Source organism: Alternaria metachromatica, assembly GCF_023757995.1.
Source record: "Alternaria metachromatica strain BMP 0045 chromosome Unknown scaffold_29, whole genome shotgun sequence".
Lineage (NCBI taxonomy): Eukaryota > Fungi > Ascomycota > Dothideomycetes > Pleosporales > Pleosporaceae > Alternaria > Alternaria metachromatica.
In genome coordinates this window covers 286,903-309,438 of record NW_026055520.1, presented here as the reverse complement: position 1 = coordinate 309,438, position 22,536 = coordinate 286,903, and the positions used below count along the sequence as shown (strand labels likewise).

The following is a 22,536-nucleotide window of genomic DNA, read 5'->3' as shown; positions in this document are numbered from 1 at the left end:
CAGGACATCAGTAAGTATCAATGATACAGCGGCGCCCCATAACTCCTCAGCAAACCCAACCACTCCGCACTCCTATCCGTCAACTCGCAGCACTCGAGCATAGTCCATGTCCCCAACTCGCCGCACGGCTGCGCCTTGCTGTTCAAGACCAGACTCCTGCCATCCACCACGCCGTTCTGGAGTAACTTCTCCATACCGATGTAGTTGTCTTTCCGAATCGCCGACAAAATCGCCGAAAGCCTGGGTCGCTGCAACGCATATCCAACATCCCATTGGACCACCATATCGATGAGCTCAAGGTACTGGGTCTGAACTTCTGGTCTGGTGGGTGGAGTGCAATGCAGAAGCATGTCGTATATGGGTGGTAGAGCGGCGATTTGTTCGCGCAGAGCTGCTGCGGAGATGGCGTTGAGAAGGACGCGCACTGCGTCTTTGTTAGAGCCCTTTATGGCGTAGCTCAAAGCATCGTATGTTAGTTCTGGGGCGAGGCCGATCATCTCTTCGAGCATTGTAGTGTTGGTCGGACTGTTTTGGTACGCGGCGAATTGCAGTACATTCATGTCTTCGAAAGCTGGGTCGCGGGGATGTGCGCCTGCTCTGAGAAGTACGCGAGCTGTTTCCAGCGAGTCGAGTGCGAGGGCAGTGGCGAGTGGCAGTGCTTTGGTCTCTTTCTTGTTTCGTCGGAACGAGATTTCCTCTCGTACCAAACTGCCTTTGGTCTGCAAGATGAGTTCGACCGCCTGTGCAGCGTCTGCTGAGATCGCACGGCTGAGCGCTGTCCTTGGGCCCAGATCTGTAGCCGTCCGTTGCGTGAGACATAGATTAAAGCCTCTGTCGATCAGTAGCCTTAGTATGCGAAGTGCGTCTTCCGGTCGCTTATCCCAGGTCTCTTTGGTCAACGCGTTGATTGGTGATACGAGTCTTGTAAGCTTTTCTTGGTGCAGCAAAACATCGTCTTCTTTCTCGTAGTCCCTTGGCATGCCTTTCATGCTCAACATCTCTTCCACTGCATCTGCCCATCCGGCACGAACGAAGCAAGACAGAACAGAGTACTCGTACGTCATCTGCCACGGGCGATTTGTGACACCGGCGTTCTTGATTTCGCTCTTGTTGTCGAATGCGCCTGAAACGAAGGCTGTAGGATCGAAGTTTTGATGCTGCATGACGAGTTTGAGGGTACTCATACCGCGATCGACATTTTTCCATTTTGATAGGCCATCAAGGAAGCTGGTCTTTGTAACACGAACCTGGATCTCATTCCAATAGTGCTGCGCGTCATACATCTCTCTTGGCCATTGCTCGACCATTGGGTTTGCGCCATGATATACAAGACAATCGATGAGGTCTGCATGTCCCTTGTAGGCAGCCGCCAAGAGCGCGCGATCCATTGGAGTGTAGTCTTCTCTCTTCGTTGCGTCTCCGTAAGTGGCACCCTCTCTCAAGAGATAGTCGACCACTCTGGCTCGTCCGTTCATGGTAGCTTTCGCTAGGGCCTCGTGCTTTACCTTCTTCAACTTACTAGTTGATCGATACATAGGATCAGCTCCCATACTGATGACTGCCCTGACCAGTGAAAGACTACCCTCCGCAGCAGCTTCTTCGAGAATATCGGTAAGGTCGTTTTGTGATGGACCACTAGCTGAATTTGGCGTAGTAGCCGCTCTTTTGAGTAGGAAGCTCTTCTTGAAAGGAGATGCACCCTTCCGATCTGATGGCGGCTCCTTCCTGCTCAGTCTGCGCAGTGTCTCAGCTCGAGCATCGCCGGGACTCATGTCGGATGCTTCACTCTCTATACTTTGCGTGGTGGATATAGAGATATTTCTTCGTGATGACTGATCTAGCCCCCCAGGTAAATCTGGTAATACGGATGAGCCCATGCTAGAGCTGCGATTACCATTCGCCATGTAGGCAGTGCTCACACGCTCAGAAATGCCATGGACGACCTGCAGTGGTTGTGGTGTCGAAGTGGAGGGCGGAGGATGATCGAAAGCGATATACATGGATTGCATCCTGTCTGACAGACCATCTTCAGTGCTATCGCTGCTTCCCCAAGACATCGGAGGAGTAGGGGGGACTGTTGATGCATGTTTCAGAAATCGTAAAGGCTGTGGTGGAGAAGACTTCGACGCGCGTTGTGGGAATTGTGGCCGAACAGCTTGCGAGTCTTCGCTTCCTGGGGGTCGGGAGAATCCATCGGTTGGGGGCTCAGGAAAGGGTTCCATTTGAGGGTTATGCGATAGTAGTGGTCCTTCGCGCAGTGGTGAGAAGACGTTGCCAGACTTGAGAGATATGCCATCGGCTGTGAGTGGCTGCATAGCGATACTGGCCCCAGACCCAGCAATGGAAGATGCCAACGGAAGACTTGCTGCCTCTTGCCGCTTTTGCGGCACCTTGTGAGTATGGTTCAGATAAGTGACATTCTCGTCAGCCTTCCCTGTTATTGTTGGAGATATCGACGGGTGGGGCGCAAGGTATTCGAAGGATGGTCCGCCATAGAAGTTGCCGTACTCAGCAAAGCCGTCTGCATATCGCTGCTCTTCTTGCTGCACCGCCATTGTTTCTTAAGCTCTTTGTTCGAGATTGATGTAGCTGTATTGGCTGCGATGAAGCGCTGCCAGGTGGTGAGGGATGCCAGGAGAGCGCGGGGTAAAAGTGTTCCCGGCATTGATGTTTGATTGCTTGTCAGCATGCTTTAATCCAGCCTTGTCACTAAAAGTGACATTTCAGGCGTTCACTACTACCGGGTGGAAGACTGGCTTCCGAGACCCTGACAAAGGCGCAAGCGGGCTGTGGTGCCGGCGCACGGAAAGCCGTCCAACACTGGGATCATGGCCGCAAAGGGGCGTTCATCGCAGCCTCTGGAGGACTTTGGCTGGGAGTGCGAGATGAGCATGCGGTATAAGCGAATTAGGTTCGTGAATGCAGCACGTGGGCGGAGAACTTCGGGATGCTCTCAATTCGGCTGCCATAGATGTCGCGTCAACGCTCTTTTCCGCCGCTCGTCGTTTGTGAACTTCTCTCTTGTCGTGGGGAGCATTGTCAACATGCCGTAGCGCCGATATGAAAAGTGATCGGTGGGTGTTTCTTTGTTCTCAAGTTGCCAAGCTAGGAGTGCCTCAGCCCTGCATGGAGAACCGAAATTCCGAAGCCCACATCCACCACGCTTATCTCGATCGTTCAGATGCCACTGCCGCGAACATATTGTCATCAGAACCTTCCAAGCCACTGCTAGGTCGTTAGTTGCTTACCTATCCTCCAACAACGCGTTCTTTCCCGCCATATCAGCGCGCAGTGGAGATGGATCTTGCCAATGTTGGTCTGAAGGACTATCTGGTCATCGGCTCTCTCACCGGGCTTTTGCGAACGACTTCGATGCAAATTGCTGGCTACAAGCAGAGGGATCTCACATACTTTCAGTCCTACGGGACGTGGGCGAGCGCGAGCCTCGTTACTATTGTCGTATACACTATTGCGCTGCGGCTGCTAAGGAGACCTGCATTGCGGGAGGGTCGGACCAAGTAGCAGGAAGCAACGAAGCGGCAAGGCAGCCACGACAAGGGCGTCTCGAGGGCGGCTCAGTTCTGAGGCAGAGAAGATATATCGGCGATGGGAACCTCAGTGATATTGTACACGCTGGATGCCCTATGATGGTCCCTTCCTCTGAGGCGGGATGAATCGGGACGAGTGCACGGGTGCAGTTACTCAGCGAGGAGCTTTGACCAGGTCTTTCGTGCGTGCCGTCATCACCAATGCCGTCCATAATCTCCAGAACACCAGAACCACCGCCATCTTTTCTGTATCGCATCGAATGTCTTCTATCGGCTCCCATGGTCGAAGAGAGCTACTTTTGAACTGTTCGAATCCTCTTGATGATATCAGCTCGTCGTCATCTCAATTTAGGAAGCTGCGACGGCCTGCATTGCGTGGCAGGCTGGGTTGGACCGCTTTCTACCACATCCATCCTGCTCTTACATCGCGACGATACCTGGATCTTGTCTTATCCCCAAGGAGGATATACAAGCGTCACCAGTTTGCGCTCCCCTCTCAAGGCGACTTACCAGAATGGCGCGATTAAGAGTCGCGCATTATGTTCTTGACTTTGCCGAGATATCTTGTGCCGAGGAATCTCGCGCTCCATACCAAGCTCATTTATCTGGAAATCTGCAAGCCTATTGACATGATCCAGATGTCAAAGTGGCACAGTTGGCCCTACTGTATAAGGTTTGCTGATGTCGCGTCATTCCCCTCTAGCGCAGAGCCCCTGGAGGGTCGGAGCATGGCTGCGACACCAGACGCTGATTTTGCCAAGGGTACTGTACCCTCGACCTCTGATCCAGGCCATCTCCACGGGTCCGTTGGCCCACTCCACAGAGATCTGTAGATCAGTGCGCGATGATTGTGGAATCTAGGGTCGGGGCTTTTGGAGAAACAAGGAATCCACCATGGCGCTACGGAACGCCTTCGATCGCAAATTAAAGACATTTAGCCTACGGCGTGTCAGACGCGCACGCAGGTTCCCAGTCGCTTCATGAGTGAAGAAGGACCGACGACGTCGAGGGAAAGTCGACCGCGACCACTCCGAGGGATTGCATGCTGATCGGAGGCAACCCCGCGAAATCGCCAAGTCGTTGGAATGCTATCTGACCCTGCCGCGAGTCAAGCGTGCGTCGTCCATCGCCACGAGGCTGTCTCAACGCAAAATTGGACCGGCTGGGCAGAAGCCACGAGGATATCCCAGGACAGCTCTATAGCGTGCGGTAGCTCCACGACAAGCTCAACCAAGGACACTGATGGACTCAAGCACTTCGTGACGGCGCCCGCACTTAGCTTACCACGTTCGCTGTGCATTCGAGTGTCCCGATTCGCGGCTCAGAAGTTCTCGAGCTGCTTCGGCTTCTTCTAGTGATGTGTTGGTATGGTACTGGTGTTTCATTGTTTGCTCAGCTCCCTTTGTCAGTTCCGTGGATGCATGATGCCTGCCCGACGACAGAGACTGTACAACTCGCGGCAAGATTAAGATAAATTATGGACGGGACGGGGAATGTTCCCGCTCACGTCCGAGACGCGGCGCCATAAGAGTGAGGCATGTTGATACCTGCTATCTATCTTGCGCGTACAAACGTTGCGATAACCTCATGACGTTCGGGCAACGTTGTCACGTCAGTGCGAAGCTCGTATTCGCAGAATACCGAAGCTTCTCATGCCCGTTAAGCAAAAGGAAAAAAGGGTTCGTCTCACCCGCAGTGGCCGCGGAGCCGGTTGATCGACTACTGATCAGCACGGGACAGACGCTACCAGCCGCCTGGAACTATGCGACTCATGATTCCGACGTGTAGCACAAGACGCCGGATCATACCACTCCCTTTTAACCTACCCTGACCCTAGGCTTCGCGCTGCCCGCTATATGCAGGTGTGAAGATGTCAAACAACCCCAAGTAGAGTTCGCACTTGACCTCACTCACCACTTCTCTCCGTTTGTTCCCATTGGGGCGAACTTAAACTCCACCGGCCACACATACTGTGTGTGTATGCTGCCGCGATGGAGATAGTCACTTCTATAGTAAGAACTACGCGAGCCCGAATGATTTGAAGTCTCACTCACATCCACAGGTTATCCAGGGGATACTCCTCGTGTTGGCACTGGGTGTTACGATACTAAGATGTTGGGTCCGTCTTTGTCTGGAGCACCGTTCATTGACTCTACCCGACTACCTCGTTTGGGGAGGCTTCATCTGCGCGCTTGGATGGTTTGCCTGCTCTACAAGAGCGCTTTACATCTTGATTGATCATCCCCTGGATGAGGAGACAAGGAGCGACTCCGTCGAATACCTGAAGGTACGTAAAAAACATGACCTTCAAGATACGCAACGAGGACGAGTGAGCTGACAGGTGTTTGCTGCTAGGTCGTATTCGTGTCTATCTACTTCTTCGACACAGGGCTGTACTTCCCCAAAGTTTCGCTGGTGGCTTTCTACTGGTGGTTGATCCCGCAAGGCTTCAGACGTCTTCGTTACGCAGTATATGCCACTACTGCGATCGTGATCGCCTGCTTTGTTGCGAGCATACTGTGCGATACTCTTCTCGCGCCAAACATCTCCGACAATTGGTACGGCCTTTACCCTTACTTCGATCAAGTTGTTTCTTGGCTAACATCTACTTTCCAAAAGGTCTATCGAGAACCAGCTCAACTCAACATGGAATACCTACTCCAATCTGGTGGTCAACTGGACACTCAACTTCGGCACCGATCTGCTGCGTACGTAGCCCAAAGTCACTTCCTGAAACATGAGCTAATACTGTTCCCAGTATTCGGCCTTCCATTCTTCATCTTCAACTGCTTGAAGCTGCGTAGAAGACAAAAGGTCGGCCTGGTCGGAATCTTCTCTCTAGGCGCCATCACGATGGCAATCAGTCTCGCCCGTTTCATCGTCTACAACATGGACTACGACATCGCCGACGCCGACGGCAGTACGTCACCCTTCCCATCTCACCTCCCCAAGCCTCCACTAACAGCCCCCAGACCTTTGGTGCACGGCCGAAATGTGCACAGCCGTCATCGTCGTCTCGCTCCCGTCCTTGAAGGCACTCATCATCAAACCCACACCCGCTACCTCATCCAACCGCAGCAACTCAGGCTATTTGCAAGCTGGCTCCGGCAAAACGATCGGTAGCAAAGGTATCAACTTCAACGGGCACAGCTCGAATATTCAGGGCGGCACTATGGACGATGAAATGGAGTTGACTTTTCTGGACCGAAAGGCTAGCCCTACACCAACTGGAACCACTGATGGGTCACGCTTGCAAGATGGGAAAGATAATGTGATGGTGACTACAGATTTCGAGGTCACTAGTACGAGGAATGTGTTTTAGGTTGGTGTGTCAGTGTTCCTGATCGTTATTTGAACTGCATAAAAGATAGAAGGAAATGATAGTAATGACTACCCGTCTATTGTCCTCACAGCGAACACCGTCCGCTCAATCCCCTGCTCCAATCCCTCGGGAACTCGTTGTACCGGGATAGTCGAAACCGCATTTTCAGAATCGAACGCTCTGCGGCATGTCTGCACATTTACCACCTTGTAGTCCTCGCGATAAACAGCATGCGATAAGAACATCGGGATTATATTCCCTAGACCCTCGGTCCCTTCTTAGTGAACATGATCGGGCCCTAAGTCGTTCTAGCTATGTAGGCGTAATATTGTTATGGAATAACATGTGACGTCAAGCCGCGAAGCCGGACTCGAGAACTAGCCATGTAGCACACGCGGCCTTTAGGTAGCCATATACGCACCATCTAATCGCACAAGCTCGCAGTCCATCTAGCACCGAGACGACATATATCGCGCATCGCATTGCCGCATCGTGAAGACAAGCTATGCAGAGGTTATAGGGAGATTGGCAGTCACGATCCCGTCGCAAACGTCCGTGCGGTCATAACGGCAATGAGGAGGCGGTGCATCCCTCCCACTCCGCCCAACCACATCGCCCACCTGACCCCCGACCCACACACCCGCCGTCATCCACCACCGACTTCATCCTTTCCTCATCGCTGGTCGCACGCCTGCCCTTGACGCCGTCACGAACGCTTTACCCCGATTACCGAGCCTCACCCCATTTGCGCCTTCCTACGACCACTCGCCGCGCGACTCCTCGGACGTATCGCATGCCGCCGATATGAAGCCCAGTAGCCGCCTCGTTTCCGCGTCCGCAATACTGCTGGCTTGGACGGGCTCCGTACTCGCCGATGATACCATCAGCGGCACAAAGATCAAAGTGCAGCTTTTTGCTGCGCCGTCGTTTTTGAGCGAAGTCAGCGTCGACGCGTATAATAACCAGTGTCTCTCGCTGGATAATAATCTGTATGTTGCGCACACCTGTCGCTTTCGCGTAGGATTGGGGGAGTGGTTGTGCTAACATAAGGGATACAGCATTGATGGCCGCGTGCAGAGTATTTTGGTAGGCGGACACGATGTCAAGGCTGTGCTGGACAGAGATGATTATTGGAGCTGCCGGTTTTATGAGTAAGTCTATTGTGCGGTAGATGGGGTAGGTATTTCAGAGAGCGGCAGCTAATCTTACCACAGCAATTACGACTGCAGCGGCGACGAGAATATGGATCAGTTTCTCTCTATTTCAGATGGCGCGAATAACCTCGGGAGTGTTGGTTGGGGGACAAAGATACATGGGTTGAAGTGCAGTAATAAGGAGCACGAGGACGACTGAATAGATGACGAATGAGGGCAAGAGATGGATACATGTTGCGATACATACGTCGAGCGAGATTCGATCCAGACAGAGTAACATTCGTTGCGCGACGACACAACCCACATTACGGATGCGAACGATACACCTCCGCCGCGGACACTGGGACACGCCCAGGAAGGCCAGAAGCACATCAGACCGACGTGTGCAGGTCGTATGGCGCGAGTTGGTCAAGCACACAAGCAGAGAGGGCAATGGGTATATACCAAGGGCATGGTTCGTGCGATATAGCGTTGGCATTGGCGTTTACATTGGGGTTCTGCATTTACATGCGATGGGAGATGGCACCGGCGTTCGAAGTGCTCGACGCCCACTTAGTGCTGTATCAGTACCGAATTAGGATAAATCTAAATATAATGATTGTATCGAGCTTACGTCTATGCTCGTCGGTGGTTGGGGTGTGTGTTGTCTGTTGCTCCAGAATAGTTGACATACTGAGTCACGCCTTCGACGAAATATGTACGCTCTCTTTACACATATAATCACTCATCCATTCATTCAATCATGCCATCATAAGCACTAGGGTATCTCCAGCGCAAAAAACACATCCACAAAACACATCCACAAAACGCCATGCCATGCAATGCTCCCACAGCCCCTCCCAGCTACAAATCAATCAAATCCGGCGCCTCTCCACTCCCCACCCCCCTCAACAACACAATCATATTCCCATTCTGACACGGCTCCCCAATCTTCTCACTAAACTTCAGCAACCGTCCCCCCTCCACGTGAAATACCCGTAGCTTCTCCTCCTCACCCCCACCCCGATTATTCACATTCTGCACCTGCAGCGCCTTCGCCGCCATATCCAACACACGTCCTACTGTCCATTCTTTATTGTAGAAGAATTTCCCCGTGGGGTATTTCGCTTTCGTTGTATCGGCCGAGGCTTCGACGTGGAGGTATATGCGTTTCTCGGCGGGGATGCTGGCTTCGCCTTTGGCGACGCGTTTGAGGGCGTTGAGTTCCGCTTGGGCGGAGGATGCGGTGGAGGAAGAGGAGGATTTGCCTAGGCCGAGGAAACCGCCTGTTTTCTTGGATGAAGAGCGCCGTTTCTCGTCGTCCTTTTTCTTTTGCTCCGCCCATGCTTTCAATCGAGTGAGCGCGGTTTGCGTGCGTGCTTGGACGTAGTTCTGGGGGCGCGCGCCGAGGGGCGTGAGGGTCGAACAGGAATGGTCTTCTTCGAAGCGGTGTTTGAGGCAGTATCGTCTGTTACAGCGGGGACAGTGGACGCCTTGGGCGCGCGCGGTGTCTATGAAGGTCTTGCAGGAGGGGTCGGCGCATTGTGAGTCGTGGTTGTAGACGCTGGGTTTGGGGGCGGATGGCGTGGTGTTTTGGGCGTTTTTGGCTTTTTGGCGCGCCCATTCGCCTTCTTTGGGGCATTTGTGCGCGTATTCGGTGCGGTGGTCGAGGCAGAATTTCCTGGGCGCGGGTGTTAGTATGGTGGTGTATGGTGTGTAGGTACGCGTGGGACGCGTAGACTTGGATGTGGTAAGGACCTACCCATGACAACTCTCGCAGCGGAATGGTAGGAAGTCTAGTACATTGCAGTATTCCATCTGGCAATGCGCCCCGATTGCTTCTAAGTCGCCCTTCATCTCGGTGTAGCTTGATTCGTTGGCTGCCATGGTTGTGGTGGATATGGGAATGATATATGTGTGGACGGCTGAGTGAAGAAGATGCTAGAGAGCTAATACGGAGGCGACAGTGTGTAATAACGAAGCTGAGCAAGCATCGGAAGCCTCGAGAAGGCGGTTAGGCTACCAAGAGCTTACGATTGTCGCCGCGCCATCTCGGAAGGCGATTCCGATGAATGTAGCGCTAACCGTGAATGATTGCTAGCGTCAGGGTCCAGGAGCTGCCATCCATCTCATCCAAACCTACCTTCACTGTTACCTTCACCACGACCACGATGTGAATAATCTACAATGAATGCCAGCTACGGCCGGGCACATCTCAGTCGCCCGTGCTTGACATGAAGCGGACCAAACTCCGACCTTAGCTCATCGCCTTCGCCAATTTGGTAGCAGGGCTGAAGCTTATCCTCGCCAACGCCACGTACAAGATCATGCACGCATTCTATTCGTTCAGAATGAGCTAAGTCAGCCGTGCTTATGCATATGAACCCATTCCCCGCTGCTGTTATTCATCTTTCTTATCACAAAACCTCAAATGGCGGAGGTGCTGGGCGCCGTCGCCGCTGTTGTCCAGTTCGTGGACGTAGCTCTCCGCCTCTCATCCTGTCTCGAACGCTTCTGCTCAGATGTGCGCAATGTGCCGCGGCGTTTTGTCCAGCTGCAGACCGACCTACGTCAGCAAATCGAGATCGCGCAACAGATCCAGAATCACCGCTTGCCTGGTTTCGCGACGGCAGTGGCGTCCTCGGCTTTTGACACGCCTCTAGCTGAGTACATTGATCTCGCTGAAGAGTTGCGTAAGACGCTGGAAGGTCTGCTCGGCCGTAAGAATGATGGTGTGTTGCGACGAGGCTGGGATGCCATCTGCTCCGTCCGTAAGAAAGAAGAGGTGGCAAGCATATGTGATCGACTTGAACAGAAGAAGAGCACCCTCTCCCTGTGGTTGGAAGCAGCGAATCTGTAAGTGGATTTCCAAGGAGACTGAAGCTGATCAACCGGCCTGGAGAAGACCACTGTATTGACTAGCGTACAGCAAGCTCGCATCAAGTATCGCGGCGACTGCAGACCAGACGCGGCTTGATGTTAGCGATACCCTGACGCTTGTCAAGATAGTCGACAATACGTCTAATAACATCGCAACAAACACAGCACACCTACTTCCCCACATCGAACGGGTCGATCGTACCCTCGCGACCACTTCCATCAGAACGGAGCACATCTTGGAAAATAGTCAACGCCTCCTGGCAGGATACGATACGGATGCAACAGCACGGGAAACAAGTCGACAGATCACGGCGATGACTTTGGCAAATACAGAGCAGATCATCGCGGCCATCGAAATGTTGACTTTAGGCCCAGGCAAATCCAGCCCACATGTACAGTCCGGCTACGTTACGGGTCATGTCTATGCCGGCTCCTCGGCAAGCCAACAATTTCAGCAAGGTACGGAGAACCATGGCCGTAGACATAAAAAATGCAAATGCCGCACCGTCGGTACTGCACGTCGGTGGCAGCCGTTGTCAGTCCTTCGGTTCACACGGACCTTCCGAACCCAACACTTCTCACACTGTCCCGAATACCGAAACTCAGAACAAAGTCTCGAAGTCACTATGCAGATTGTCCCACCCTCTTGGCTTCTTTGCCACACCATAGACTTCGGTACTAAGATAAGAAACTGGTCAACCATGAGTCCCTTTTCGATTAGTCCGATTGTGGTTGGTACAAGCCGGCTCGTCGATTCGAAGACGTCGCCTGCGTTTCGTGCGATTGCAAACACTGGGAAGGAGCTTAAAGATCGCCGTTGGGTTACACGACTGCATCACCCAGAGGTTCCTCAGCTTCAAGTTACTCTACAACGGTTGTTCGACAACGGAGAAGCCTCAGTTCTCGACACTGATAGTGATGGCCGCACTTTGCTGAGTGTAAGCGATTGCAACGTTGTCTTCTGCGTATCATGTTAATTGTATGATAGGAAGTCGTTCGCTTATTCATCCTAGAAGCTCATCTGTACGGCACATACAATGACTACACTGCCATTGTTCAATGTTTATTGGATGGCGGAGCCGATCCAAACACGTTGAACAACACCTCACCCGGTGTCGGGTTTGCCTATTTGAGGGATCATGTAGGTACTATGTGTGACCGACTTGTAAATCCAATCGCGGAGGAATTAAAGTGTTCGACCCCGGAGAGATCGAGATTATTCATTAACGTAGTTGATCAACTTGTGCAATCTGGCGGACATACCTCAAAACCTTACCTAGGTGTTATGGGTCGTGGTCTCCAATGCACGGAATTCCGTAACTACGTCAAACAGTTGGCGATCTTCGAAGACCAGATTGATCGTGAGTTTCATGATACGTGTGAAAGTATAATAGCTGATGCGTCGCAGTCATAGATCTGGGACACATCTTGCCAGTGATCCTGGGACAGCAAACGGAGCATTTCCGCCGCATGATCGACACAGCTAACTCATCAATCTTGAACCGTAAATCACCCGTCAACGGACTTGCTCCAATCCATTTCGCCGTCTTGTGGCCAACGGGGCTGAGAATGTTAGTTGGAACAGGCGTGGATGTGAACACCGAAGACAACTATGGTCGGCGACCTATACATCTTGCCGTGGCTTTAGGAATTGTCGATTCTGTCCGATGCTTGCTCAACGCCGACTGCGGGCTTTTTACCCCTGCAAACGACTGCAGCCTATTGCAATATGCGCTAATGTTGCACGAAGAAGACGAAAAATCACAGATCTTGTCCCAACTCATCCAGGCGCTATATGATCGCCATAATCGTCTTAGAGATATGGCCATATCATATTTGCCACCTTCTGTATCTACCAAGCTCGAGTTGACGCTCGGGGAACTACAGGAACGGCGTGCGCCGTCGATCATGGAGACGCTTCTATCGTATGGGGTAGATATCCCTCCAGCTCTGGAACTCGACGGAAAGAGACTTTATATTTTCTGCATGGATAGGAGCAGACCGATTCAATTGACGGCACAAGCCGCAAATCAACTGTGGTGTTCCGGATTTCGCCTTTTTGACGAACCCAACGACAACGGGTGGACGCCGTTCTTGCTGAGTTGGTTCTGTCACAATTTTGACATGATTGACTGGTTTGCGAACAGAGGTGTGGGGTTAGATTCTAGGCATACGGACGTCCGTTTGACTGCTCTTCATCTCTTCGCAAAGGGCATGCTTGCCACTGAGACAGCTTCCAGTGACACATCAACCATGAAGCGACACTACATTGAACTGTTACATGAGAAACTTGGTATACCGTACGATGACTGCTCTTGCATGTGCTCCCCCGATGGCTGCACACCTGCCAAATTCGTATTCGATGGCGCAAGTGATTGGCGTGATCCTCCACAAAAAGATCAAGTTCGGGAGTTCATCGCAGATTTGGATCCACCAAAGCCTCTGCTGGATCAGTATATCTACCTGTTTACGCGACATGTTTTGTTCGATTTCCTGGGGGGTGGACATACTTGCTGTTCTCTTGGGAGGAGACATTATTCCTTATGGAATCTGCAGAGACCCACATGGAAAAACGGATGGCCAAAGAGCTATTACGGCCCCTCAGGTTTCGGCGGTCAGCACTCTCAGTGTTGCAAGAATGGACTTCCCGTACCACGACAATGGACTCCGAGTTACCAGGCTCTGTATGACCCTCACATATTCAGCGTAACTCTGGAATCTGCGATGTCACACTACGACGAGATGGATCGGCCTGATACAATGCCAGCCGAAGAACAAGTTTTCGCATACATCAGGTGGATTTTGGAGGAAGGATATCTGGATATCGATGTCATCGATGGCTGTGAATGTCGTCCCTAGGACTAACTACGTACTTGTATCAAAATCCAACGTTGATGTCCTTCGTGGCTGCATGAGCATGCTTTTGGGTTTGCCATCGCGTCTTCAGCATGATAACCTGCGCTGCATCTCTTGACTAGCCACCTCCGTGGCACCATCTTCAATTCTGCACTTCTTGAAGGTCTAGAACGGGGAAGAGGTTATCGCTGCCGTTAGTTTGGGTCATTACCCCACTGTCATACGCGAATAACACACTTGCCGCATGCTTACTATCCAGTTTTAACAGGTGAACAGCTTCTAAAACAAGGTATAATTCTATGAGTACTCATCGAAACCTTCCAAGGTCGTCTCATTAGGAGTGCAAAGCGTTCGTTGACACATGCGCGGTGCGACAACGTGAATTGAGACGGCCTACAAACCCATGGCTTGTCTGATCGCCTGATCAATTTCCTCGTCAATCTCCTCCTTGTGTTCAGAAAAATAATCATCGACGAAAGATGCTACTTCTTCTTGCGTATAACAAGGCCCTTCTGGGAAACAAGACTACGAAGGCATCAGTATCTCACACAAAAGGTACCTCTGCAAACTAAAACATACCTTTGCAGCTGGCGTAGCCTTGACCACTGCTTTGGCGTGTAGCGCGCGTGTAGCGAGTACGTCGGAAACAAACCCCAGGATATACACTGCCGCGATAGTGAAGATGAGGAGCTTGATGGTGAGGAAGACTAGGTCGATCTTCGTCTTTCTCGTTTCTTCATCGAATTCCGCCTGAATCCTTGCGAGCTCATTGTCGTTCTTTTGAGCTTCTAGGTCCAGCTTGAACTGCTGTTCTGGCGTTCGTGTGCTGGTGGCTGGAACACGCCATGATAGCTGTGGGGTTGAGGTGGTGGTATAAGCCGGGAGGGTGTCCTTTTCGTTGAACATGGTTGTGTATGCTGTGGAAATTATTGCTTAGTGTGGTCGGTTGCAGTGGTGGAATCTAAGCAAAAGTCTGAGAGCGGTATGAAGGAAGAAACGATGGGACGCAAGTGCAGGCTTTTTTGTAGAGCAGGCGCGCGGGCTGCGCCTCGTAGAGAACCGTGGTTGGGGTTCGCGCTACGACGCGGTCAGTACCTACTCTTATGATTTCTAGCAACGTTTATTCGCTCAAATAGATGATGGCAGCCTAGTAGGAATTGTGGTTCTAATTCATGGCGCTCAGGAAGCCGAAGGTCTACAGCCGTGCCTCATCGAATGACCGGCATCGACACACACTCTAGAATTCGTGATCTTGCCCCAACATGCCCACCCGAAACTAAGCCGCGTGCTTTGTATAGATCGGAACTTCTTAGTCAGGGTCGCTATGTTCCAGGTCCGCAGCAATGTAAGGAATTTCGGCGCCCTCCTCGACCTGTGAAACGTCTACGATCCCTTCCTTCATGGACTCTTCAGACCTGCGATGGCGCTTCAGTTGCACTTGGGCACGCGCGTCCAAGCCAACATACTCTTGAAGTGGGTTTGACTCAACAGTATTGGCCATGTGGTAGCTATAGTACTGTTAGTTTGAGACTTCGAGAAAGGCACGTCGTTACCGTACATGAAGCCATGACCCTCCATAGGGTGGAAGTCTTTGACGATGGTGCATCCCGCAGTTGCCGCGACTAGGGCCCTGACCTCCGCTGCTTTCGCGCTGTTCGCAGGGCCATCTCTTCCTCGGACGATGACCTATCATGATTAGCACTCGGTACGGCGATTAAGTGTAACTTGTATTGTTACAGTCCAGAGATAATGGTCTTTTGGTACCGCGGGCATGATGTTGTAGTTGGTATTGGGATAATTGGCGTCGGGAGCGGCTGAGTTGAGGTAATTGTTTGTGATGGCGATTGAATTTGCTGTTGGGTAGTAGAGTTGAGAAGTCAAGATTACTTGGGTAAATTGTTATCTTATATCTGGCCGTTTGCGAAGATGCGGAGCCCAACGTAGGCAGCGAGTATCTTACCTGCCTTTACCTTGCGCTTTGCGGTGTGACCACGGATGAATCTTTGTTAGCATAGAGGGACACAAACGAGGGTGATGCGATTATGGCATGTGTCATTCGACAGGCGTGTCTCATTGTCTGCTCCATGGCTCGTCCTGTGTAGCTCAATTGAACCATCTCAAACAAAATCCCCCCGTGGTGACTGCATAAGAGCTTTTGCAGTCGTGGATAGAGCTTGTCGCCCCTTGTAGCTGCCAGGGTGACCGTTCGGGGTGCTCGCGCCATGAGCAGTGGAGGCAGCGCTGACCTTAGCCAAACCGAGCTATACTACGTACTCAAGGTGCCAAGAGAAGCGAAAAGTCATGGAGGCCGCGAAGTCGGCGATGAGAATGGTGATGGAAGAAAAAAGGGTGTGTCGCTTGCAGTTGCCGTGCAATAAGCCGTTCAGCTACCCCGGATTCGTTACGCCAACTATGACGCTTCGGTCGATCTTCACCCCGCATGTCGATTTATCCTCCAACACGAACCCACTAAACCACGCGCAGCCCGCGTCACATGCACACCCGTTGCATCAGCATATTACTACGACTAAATGATAGCCCAATTAACGAATCACATGTGCTGCCAGGTCGCCGTGAGGTGTTGATCTCTACAGCGGGCCGACATTCCTGCACGGTTGTCGGCAACCGTCCCTCGGCTAGGTGGTAAGGGTGTGCTTTGGTATGTCTTCGTCGCATGACGGACGTTGGACGACGTACATGGCGCGAGCTATCCCGGTAAATGCTTGGGAGTACGGGCAAGCTTCATATAAGTGGAAGCTTGGGGCCCCGCAGTGTTGCTTGTCGTCTCTTGTCGCTGCGCCCTCACCTTGACCACATTTCAGCTTGACGCCATCGCATTGCCTACGTCGAATCGATAATCGCATAGTTCGCTCGACGCGCACGACAATGGCCGACGACCGAAAACCTTCGATCGAGCATATCTCGGATGACAAAATCGCGCCTACTACTCTGGAAGCAGGAAATGGGGTCATCGATGGGCATCGCAAGCTGGTCCCACCGCCGTTGGTGGCTGCTATGAGTGCCGAGGAAAGGATTGAAGCAGAGAAGAGGATGCGACGGAAGATCGATACGAGATTGTTGCCGATGATTATCCTGATGTATATCATGAGTATGTCTTGGTAGATGACCACAGGCAGACAGCGCTAACGATGCTCAGATTACCTTGATAGGAATAACATCGCTGCCGTTCGACTAGCAGGTCTCCAGGATGAATTGGAACTCACCAGTGTGCAGTATCAGGTATGCAACTGTTTGAGCTACGCCCATAAAGCACCTCCTGACTACTATAGACCACCGTCTCCATCCTCTTCGTCGGTTACATCCTCATGCAGATCCCGTCAAACCTGTTAGTAATATCCATGTACGAACTGTATGTGAGACAAATACTGACTTCGTACACTCATCTTTAGGTTCCTCAACAAGACCGGAAAACCAGCCATATACCTTCCGACGTGCATGATCATCTGGGGCATCATATCGGGTGCGACTGCTGCATGCCAGAACTTCGCAGGACTGGTGGTGTGCCGTTTCTTCCTGGGATTCATCGAAGCCGCATACTTCCCAGGATGTCTGTTCTACCTCAGCGCTTGGTATACGAGGAAGGAGCTGGGTCTGAGAACGGCGGTGCTTTACTCTGGAAGTTTGATCTCGGGCGCCTTCGGTGGGCTCATTACCGCGGGGATCACGAGTAATATGGATGGCACGCAGGGCTTGAGAGCGTGGCGTTGGGTGTTCATAATCGAGGTAAGTATCGTACGCGCCGAGCTGGATATCTGGGATGTTAGCTGATCCTTCAGGGTATCATTACCGTCGCGATTGCCTTTGGCGCCTTCTGGATCCTACCCAACTTCCCTCGAACAACTTCCTGGCTCACAGAGGAAGAACGCCAACTCGCCGTCTACAGGCTTCAGGAAGACGTTGGCGAAGACGACTGGGTCTCTGCGGAATCCCAGACCTTCTTCCACGGTCTAAAGCTTGCTTTACTCGATATCAAGACTTGGGTCCTTACGATCATGCTTCTGGCGAACGTATCCTCGGCTAGTGTTACCAACTTCTTCCCAACAGTGGTCAAGACGCTAGGATACCCAAACATCGAGACGCTTTTGCTAACAGCACCACCTTACGTTCTCGCGGTCATCACCACCTACCTCAACGCCTGGCATGCCGACCGCACCGGCGAACGATTCTTCCACATTGTCCTCCCTCTCTGCGTCGGCGTAGCAGCCTTCATCCTTGCCGCCGCTACGACTGCAACAGCACCTCGCTACGTCGCCATGATGCTGATGGTACCTGGTGTATACACTGGATATGTCGTAGCTCTGGCCTGGATTTCCAACTCTTTGCCCCGCCCGCCAGCGAAGAGGGCGGCAGCACTGGCTTTCATCAACGCGATCAGTAACACGAGCTCGATTTATGCAAGCTACATGTATCCTCAGCCAAAGAGTGGTCCGGCGGATTTGACGGTTCCCCTGAGTGTGGATTGCGCGACTGCAGCACTGGCCATTATCATGGCGGTCATTATGCGCATTATACTGGGGCGACTGAACAAGAAACTTGCTCGTGGAGAACACGTTGAAGGCGCAATCAACGCTGTCCCTGGGGTTGGTGCCGAGAGAGGGTTCAGATTCTTAATCTAGAGACTTGGAAACTGGAGATTGTAGGGTAGTGAGTTGGATATAGAGACGATTAGCAGGATTGTGCATCGATTGGTCCCCCTGTTTTACTTCTTCGCCACCCCCTTCTTCCGTCACCTCACTGTATGACGACGCGTACAGGTGCTGAGACAACAGTTCCCCTCTTCAGATTGCTTTTCCTCAGTGTCTCAATCAAAACTACTCGTGATACATGTGTGAAGGCTGGTGAGTGGCTGGATGCTGAGTTGGCGAGATACTGGAAGGTTCCATATCGTCATCGGCCCGAACAAGGCTTAGCGTCTATCGCGAGCTTTGGCCACCCAGGCAGCGCGTCGCGCGACGACTCACCACGTTTTATCGCAGCCCATCCCAGCAGCACATCATCCGTCGAGGATTCAGCAGCACATTCATACGAACTATCGGTCCGCTTCACCAGAGTTGCCAATACACCTTTCACTGCCGGGGACCATAGAGTGAACGCCTTGCGATAGCTAGCGTCACACTCTGTTAGCGCTCTGTGCACACACGATGCACCTCCACGCGACCACAGGAACAGCGCCGATTATTCAACGCAGACCTTTATCACTTTCGCGTCGGGAATCGCACAACATCAATCACTTCGATACTGTGTAACTTTCGAAGGACCAATCAATACCATCACTCAAGGCAACCACGCGTTGTCAGCTGACGCCACCCGCATATCTTCTGCAAACTTCAAAAGTCCAACTTGGAGATTAACCTCATTATGGATTTTTCAAACAGTGCCTTTAGGGCCATGCCAAATTCTAAAGTCTCCGACGACACCATGTCTCACGCAAATCTTGTAATGGCATGTCGATGGGGCTGGACGAGCACCCCGGACGAAGGAGCAAACAACCCCTTCGCCTCTTCATCTACCTCGCAACAAATACCCGCCTCTACGTTCAACAACATCCGGACCAAGCGTTTTGCGCCGTGCCAAGGTCGTCTCTATCACCAGCTACTCTGCTCTCACCGCATCCGGACGGATCTTGTCGAAGACTGTGGCGAAAACTGCATCGATCCGTATGGCGACACCGTTGACGCTGCCTTTGTATGTAACGAATGCATTCAAGCCGAAGCAGCGAAGATTTGGGAACAACGGCAAGCGGCGCACAACGCGACCTACCCTCCTATGGGACAAATGAGTAAAGAGCAGTACGAGCAGTGGTATGCCGAGCACCGACAGCTCGAAGCAGAGTTCTCGCGCGACCAGCGAGTATACGAGTTGGAAATTAAAGCAAAAACACGACCGAGCAACATTTGCTCTGCCCTGGAAGCTAGCAAAGAGGAGATGGACTTTGCGACCGAGCTTGACACATTATCTCTTTCTTTGATGGCGTCAAATAACTCAAATGCCGAGCAAGCACAATACCAGCCTCAGGGACGTACCCGAACGAGCTTGGCGACAGATCCTGATGAGCAGCTCCATTGGAACTTGAACACGCTTGCTTTGGATCGCGGCGCATGTGGTATTGAGTACTCGCAGCCGAGTAGTGGAGTGTCTCCAACACGGCAACTGGACCCGGAGGAGCTGTGGAGGAAGCCGCGGAATTGAGAGCTTGTACACTGTTCTTAGTCTGGCGTACATGTCGTGTTGATTAGCGATTGCATAGGTTTGGCGTCTGGAAAACTCCACGCACGTGGAAGTGTTTGTGTAAGACTTTCTTGTAAGCAATAAATGTCTTGTCTAGCGACTCTGCTATCCAAACGACGTAAAACCGTTCTGTTCTGAGTTTGCCAGTGATTCGCATGAAGCTACGCAGCCACACGAAGTTTGTGGTCCGATGTGGGGCGTAGTGATGTGTCAAAGCATTAGCACGACGCACACTGCCCCTCATGCGAAGACAGCACACGTCCTATGGGAAGACTGCTTGGCTCTTCCTTGATCGAGCGTTTTACGTCGAAAAGACCCGCTTTGAAACCGCTGCAGCATTTTGACGACTGAGAATATATACGTTGCATTTGAGAATTTCTATATCGAAATATATTCGGAGCCTTGGCGCAATGGTAGCGCGTTGGTTTTCGGTCAGAAAGCATAATCACCAAAGGTACACTTCACCAATCACCTCTCATTCCAGCACCATCTAACAGTTCATCAGGTTGTGGGTTCGATCCCCATGGGCTTCGTCTTCTTTTTGGCCGTTCTATAAAGTACTGCGTTTAGGGTCCGCATGAAGTTTAGAACAAGCCGAGAAAAGAATTTGACGAGCCGCCGAGTGATCCCCACAACCAGCAGTAAGAGTGTGAGTGCGACCTGGCTATGTACCTCGCTGCCCCCGCGCCGCGGCTGAGTAGCTTCGATTTCTTTTTTTTTAATTCTTTTTGTTCCTTAAAAGAGCAAGGCTGCTAGACGTTGACGATGCTTGCCTGACGGACTCGTTGCAGCATTACCCCGCAATCGGCCTTCCAACGGCAGATCAACTGCGCAGTCAGCCTCATTCTTGCTGGGTCAAATCTTCATGGTGTTCTACACTACTCTGGCTATCTCTACTCCATTAGTTCCTCTACCACTTCTCCAGCATTGGCCTTACATCAACCTCATTAACCCAGCCCCTTCGTCCTTGAGTGTGTAGCCCCCAGTAAACCTCTGCAATATCCTCACTCCCAATACTCGCCTCTTCTGGTTTCCCCTCGATGTATTTCTTCGTAAGCTCGATATCGATCACACCATCAATGATCGCGTGCGCAACGTGTACACCTTGCGGACCAAACTCCTTGGCGAGGCTCGTAGATAGCGCGCGCAAAGCAAACTTTCCGGTCGAGAAAGAGGACATTTGGGCGTTTGATTTCACGCTGGCTGTCGCACCCGTGAAGATTAGAGTTGGTGGGTAGGTGCCGCTGGGTGGGTTGGACTGTACGTGGGTGAGGAGGAGCGGGATGGCGTTTTGGGCGATGTGGAATGCTCCTTTTCTATGCGTTCGAGGTTTGTTAGTACTGTGTACATGTCGACATTGGAACGAGCAACATACACGCTGACCTCCCACCCCATGCCAAACTCCTCCGTTGTCAACTCCAGGAATGGCTTCCTAGACGGTCTCGCACTTGCGTTGAAGATCATGGCTGCGACAGGCGCCCCGCCATGGACTTCTTTGATCTTCGCGAAAGCGTTCTTCACGCTCTCTTCGCTGCTGACGTCCGTGGAAATGCCGATAGCCTCACCACCGGACTTGTTTATTTCTTCGGCAAGCGCATCGAAGTTAGAGGGATTGCGGGCAAGAAGAACGACGGGGTAGGATTTTGCGAAGCGGCGGGCGAGGGATGCACCGGTGCCTGAGCCGACACCCGCGATGATGGCGATGGGCTTGTTGGTCATGGCTGTTGCGCTTCCGATGTCTGTATCGTGAGATTGGGATAGCAGCTGTAGGTAAGACGGGTCGTTTCGTTTCTGTTTGTAAAAAGAAAATATGGATTTGTGTTCCATATGAGCAAGGACAGCTGAGGTTATGGAAGGTACGTTGGACAGCTACGCAGCTTCAATGTTTCGTAAGCATCACGATGTGGAAGAAGTTCGAAGTGAAGTCGATCAGTAATCTGGGGTACTCTATACCTAGGCATTCTATAGCATCTTGTTGGTAAGCGCTAGCTTAAATCCTCTGTACCGTGTTACTCAGCAGGATCCCATCTAGGTAATGGGTCGTTCTGTGGGGTAAAGCGCAAAGCGTGAAGTCCGGAGGAAGTTCAGACCGTTTACGGCCGTAATTTATTCCCATTCAATCTCCCGAGGTCATGTTAGTCGTATCAGTCGTCGCGCTGTGGGAGGTGTTCGATGGTGTCTACGTCAGTCGCTGACCCCTCCCTGACGATCATCGCCTAGCTGCATGCTAGCGATGGCAGTAGTAGAGATCTAGATACTGGACTTTCTCATGTGTTAGTAGACAGCGGTGTTTGCTGGGCGACTAGACTTGCGATCTGTCTGGTGCATGTTGCAAGTCAACAGCGATGAAGGTGTACCCGGACTTCCGCTCGCAGCGATGTGGCCTGTGCGTACCTGCCCATGGAGGTACGCGTCCACGCGTCTGCATGCCCCAAACATCAAACATCGCGTCGTCGCGCGCTCTCCAAAACTCGAGGCAAAGAACGCGCAATTTGTCTATATTGCGTACTGTCGGCACCTGCGCAATGAAAAGACTGCACCGTTGTTG

At 52.0% G+C, this 22,536-nt stretch overlaps 9 protein-coding genes and 1 non-coding gene across 10 annotated transcripts; 5 read left to right on the top strand and 5 right to left on the bottom strand.

The window, feature by feature from the left end:
- Positions 1–17: 17 nt before the first annotated feature.
- On the bottom strand, positions 18–2,555 carry J4E83_009064 (uncharacterized protein; the record flags this gene model as incomplete). Its single annotated transcript, XM_049335956.1, has 1 exon — positions 18–2,555. The coding sequence occupies one exon, from the start codon at positions 2,553–2,555 to the stop codon at positions 18–20; it is 2,538 nt and encodes an 845-aa protein (XP_049184990.1).
- Positions 2,556–5,848: 3,293 nt separating this feature from the next.
- On the top strand, positions 5,849–6,870 carry J4E83_009063 (uncharacterized protein; the record flags this gene model as incomplete). The annotated part of the gene is made up of 4 exons (XM_049335955.1): positions 5,849–5,877; positions 6,168–6,256; positions 6,307–6,468; positions 6,521–6,870. 4 exons carry the CDS (start codon positions 5,849–5,851, stop codon positions 6,868–6,870), a joined length of 630 nt encoding a protein of 209 aa, XP_049184989.1.
- Positions 6,871–8,867: 1,997 nt separating this feature from the next.
- Positions 8,868–9,890, bottom strand: J4E83_009062 (uncharacterized protein; the record flags this gene model as incomplete). Its single annotated transcript, XM_049335954.1, has 2 exons — positions 8,868–9,684; positions 9,766–9,890. The coding sequence occupies 2 exons, from the start codon at positions 9,888–9,890 to the stop codon at positions 8,868–8,870; spliced, it is 942 nt and encodes a 313-aa protein (XP_049184988.1).
- A 544-nt stretch (positions 9,891–10,434) lies between these two features.
- On the top strand, positions 10,435–10,863 carry J4E83_009061 (uncharacterized protein; the record flags this gene model as incomplete). Its single annotated transcript, XM_049335953.1, has 1 exon — positions 10,435–10,863. One exon carries the CDS (start codon positions 10,435–10,437, stop codon positions 10,861–10,863), a length of 429 nt encoding a protein of 142 aa, XP_049184987.1.
- A 3,358-nt stretch (positions 10,864–14,221) lies between these two features.
- On the bottom strand, positions 14,222–14,645 carry J4E83_009060 (uncharacterized protein; the record flags this gene model as incomplete). Its single annotated transcript, XM_049335952.1, has 2 exons — positions 14,222–14,251; positions 14,319–14,645. The coding sequence occupies 2 exons, from the start codon at positions 14,643–14,645 to the stop codon at positions 14,222–14,224; spliced, it is 357 nt and encodes a 118-aa protein (XP_049184986.1).
- Positions 14,646–15,048: 403 nt separating this feature from the next.
- J4E83_009059 (uncharacterized protein) lies at positions 15,049–15,512 on the bottom strand (the record flags this gene model as incomplete). Its single annotated transcript, XM_049335951.1, has 4 exons — positions 15,049–15,154; positions 15,206–15,247; positions 15,298–15,425; positions 15,477–15,512. The coding sequence occupies 4 exons, from the start codon at positions 15,510–15,512 to the stop codon at positions 15,049–15,051; spliced, it is 312 nt and encodes a 103-aa protein (XP_049184985.1).
- Positions 15,513–16,625: 1,113 nt separating this feature from the next.
- On the top strand, positions 16,626–18,376 carry J4E83_009058 (uncharacterized protein; the record flags this gene model as incomplete). The annotated part of the gene is made up of 5 exons (XM_049335950.1): positions 16,626–16,848; positions 16,897–16,979; positions 17,030–17,085; positions 17,150–17,483; positions 17,537–18,376. The coding sequence occupies 5 exons, from the start codon at positions 16,626–16,628 to the stop codon at positions 18,374–18,376; spliced, it is 1,536 nt and encodes a 511-aa protein (XP_049184984.1).
- Positions 18,377–19,118: 742 nt separating this feature from the next.
- On the top strand, positions 19,119–19,949 carry J4E83_009057 (uncharacterized protein; the record flags this gene model as incomplete). The annotated part of the gene is made up of 1 exon (XM_049335949.1): positions 19,119–19,949. One exon carries the CDS (start codon positions 19,119–19,121, stop codon positions 19,947–19,949), a length of 831 nt encoding a protein of 276 aa, XP_049184983.1.
- A 435-nt stretch (positions 19,950–20,384) lies between these two features.
- Positions 20,385–20,521, top strand: J4E83_009056. Its single transcript has one exon. It is a non-coding gene; the product is annotated as a tRNA-Arg (tRNA).
- A 377-nt stretch (positions 20,522–20,898) lies between these two features.
- J4E83_009055 (uncharacterized protein) lies at positions 20,899–21,707 on the bottom strand (the record flags this gene model as incomplete). The annotated part of the gene is made up of 2 exons (XM_049335948.1): positions 20,899–21,304; positions 21,364–21,707. 2 exons carry the CDS (start codon positions 21,705–21,707, stop codon positions 20,899–20,901), a joined length of 750 nt encoding a protein of 249 aa, XP_049184982.1.
- Positions 21,708–22,536: the final 829 nt, after the last annotated feature.